The 692-nt window shown below is 61.8% G+C and overlaps 1 protein-coding gene across 1 annotated transcript in view; it reads left to right on the top strand.

The window, feature by feature from the left end:
* Positions 1-26: 26 nt before the first annotated feature.
* The window catches only part of ETH_00043165 (uncharacterized protein), a gene marked incomplete at both ends in the record, with an annotated part of 821 nt that continues 155 nt past the window's right edge, over positions 27-692 (top strand). Inside the window, one exon of the mRNA XM_013375980.1 lies at positions 27-680. Coding sequence (XP_013231434.1) covers positions 27-680 — 654 coding nt within the window. The remainder of the gene's footprint in view (positions 681-692) is intronic.

Raw genomic sequence — 692 nt, 5'->3', positions numbered from 1 at the left:
CAGCTCTTGGCCCCGGCCAGTTGCGAATGGCTTGTCTGCTGCTGTCTCTTCGCAGTCTTTCGAGGGACACTTCAGAAGCTGCGCAGACAGAAAGAGCTCTGGTGCTGGAGCAGCTGCTTGCAGCAGCAGCAGCAGCAGCAGCAGACCAACGGACGACAGAGGCAACAGCAGCAGCAGCAGTATCGCCTCGCATAGATCTCGGCAGCCACTGCCCCGCTCTGGTTCGCTGCAGCATTTTGCTGCAGCAAGTAGCAGCAGAAGCAACAGCAGCAGCAGCAGAGCCAACCTCAAGGGCTGCGCCTGGTAATTTGGCTGCACGGGCACTGGCGCCTGAAGGAGCAGCAACACGGCCCTGCTCAGCAGCAGCAGCAGCAGCAGCAGTGGCAGAAGGCTCGAGCTGCGTGTATATCCCAGACCCTTTGGAGGCTGCTGCTGCAGCACGATCTCGGCAGGCAGCAGAAACGGCAGCAGGCGCAGCGCAGCTGCTGCTGCAGCGATATTCACCTCTGCGGAAGCAGCAGCAACAAAAGCAGCAGTGTCAGGGTGAGACTGCGGGCGGCGAGCAGCAGCAGCAGCAGCAGCAGCAGCAGGACTCTCATAGGCCTCCTCCCGCCTGCCTGCCGCTGCTGCGGTGTCTGTACGTTCGGCTGTTGCTGGGCTCTATTGGCTGCAGCGATGTGGTGGGTGTGCTG

The sequence above is a fragment of the Eimeria tenella genome, genomic scaffold, assembly GCF_000499545.2.
Source record: "Eimeria tenella Houghton genomic scaffold, Eth_scaff3050, whole genome shotgun sequence".
NCBI lineage: Eukaryota > Apicomplexa > Conoidasida > Eucoccidiorida > Eimeriidae > Eimeria > Eimeria tenella.
The sequence above is the reverse complement of the archived record's forward strand: the minus strand, read 5'-3'. Positions and strand labels throughout refer to the sequence as shown.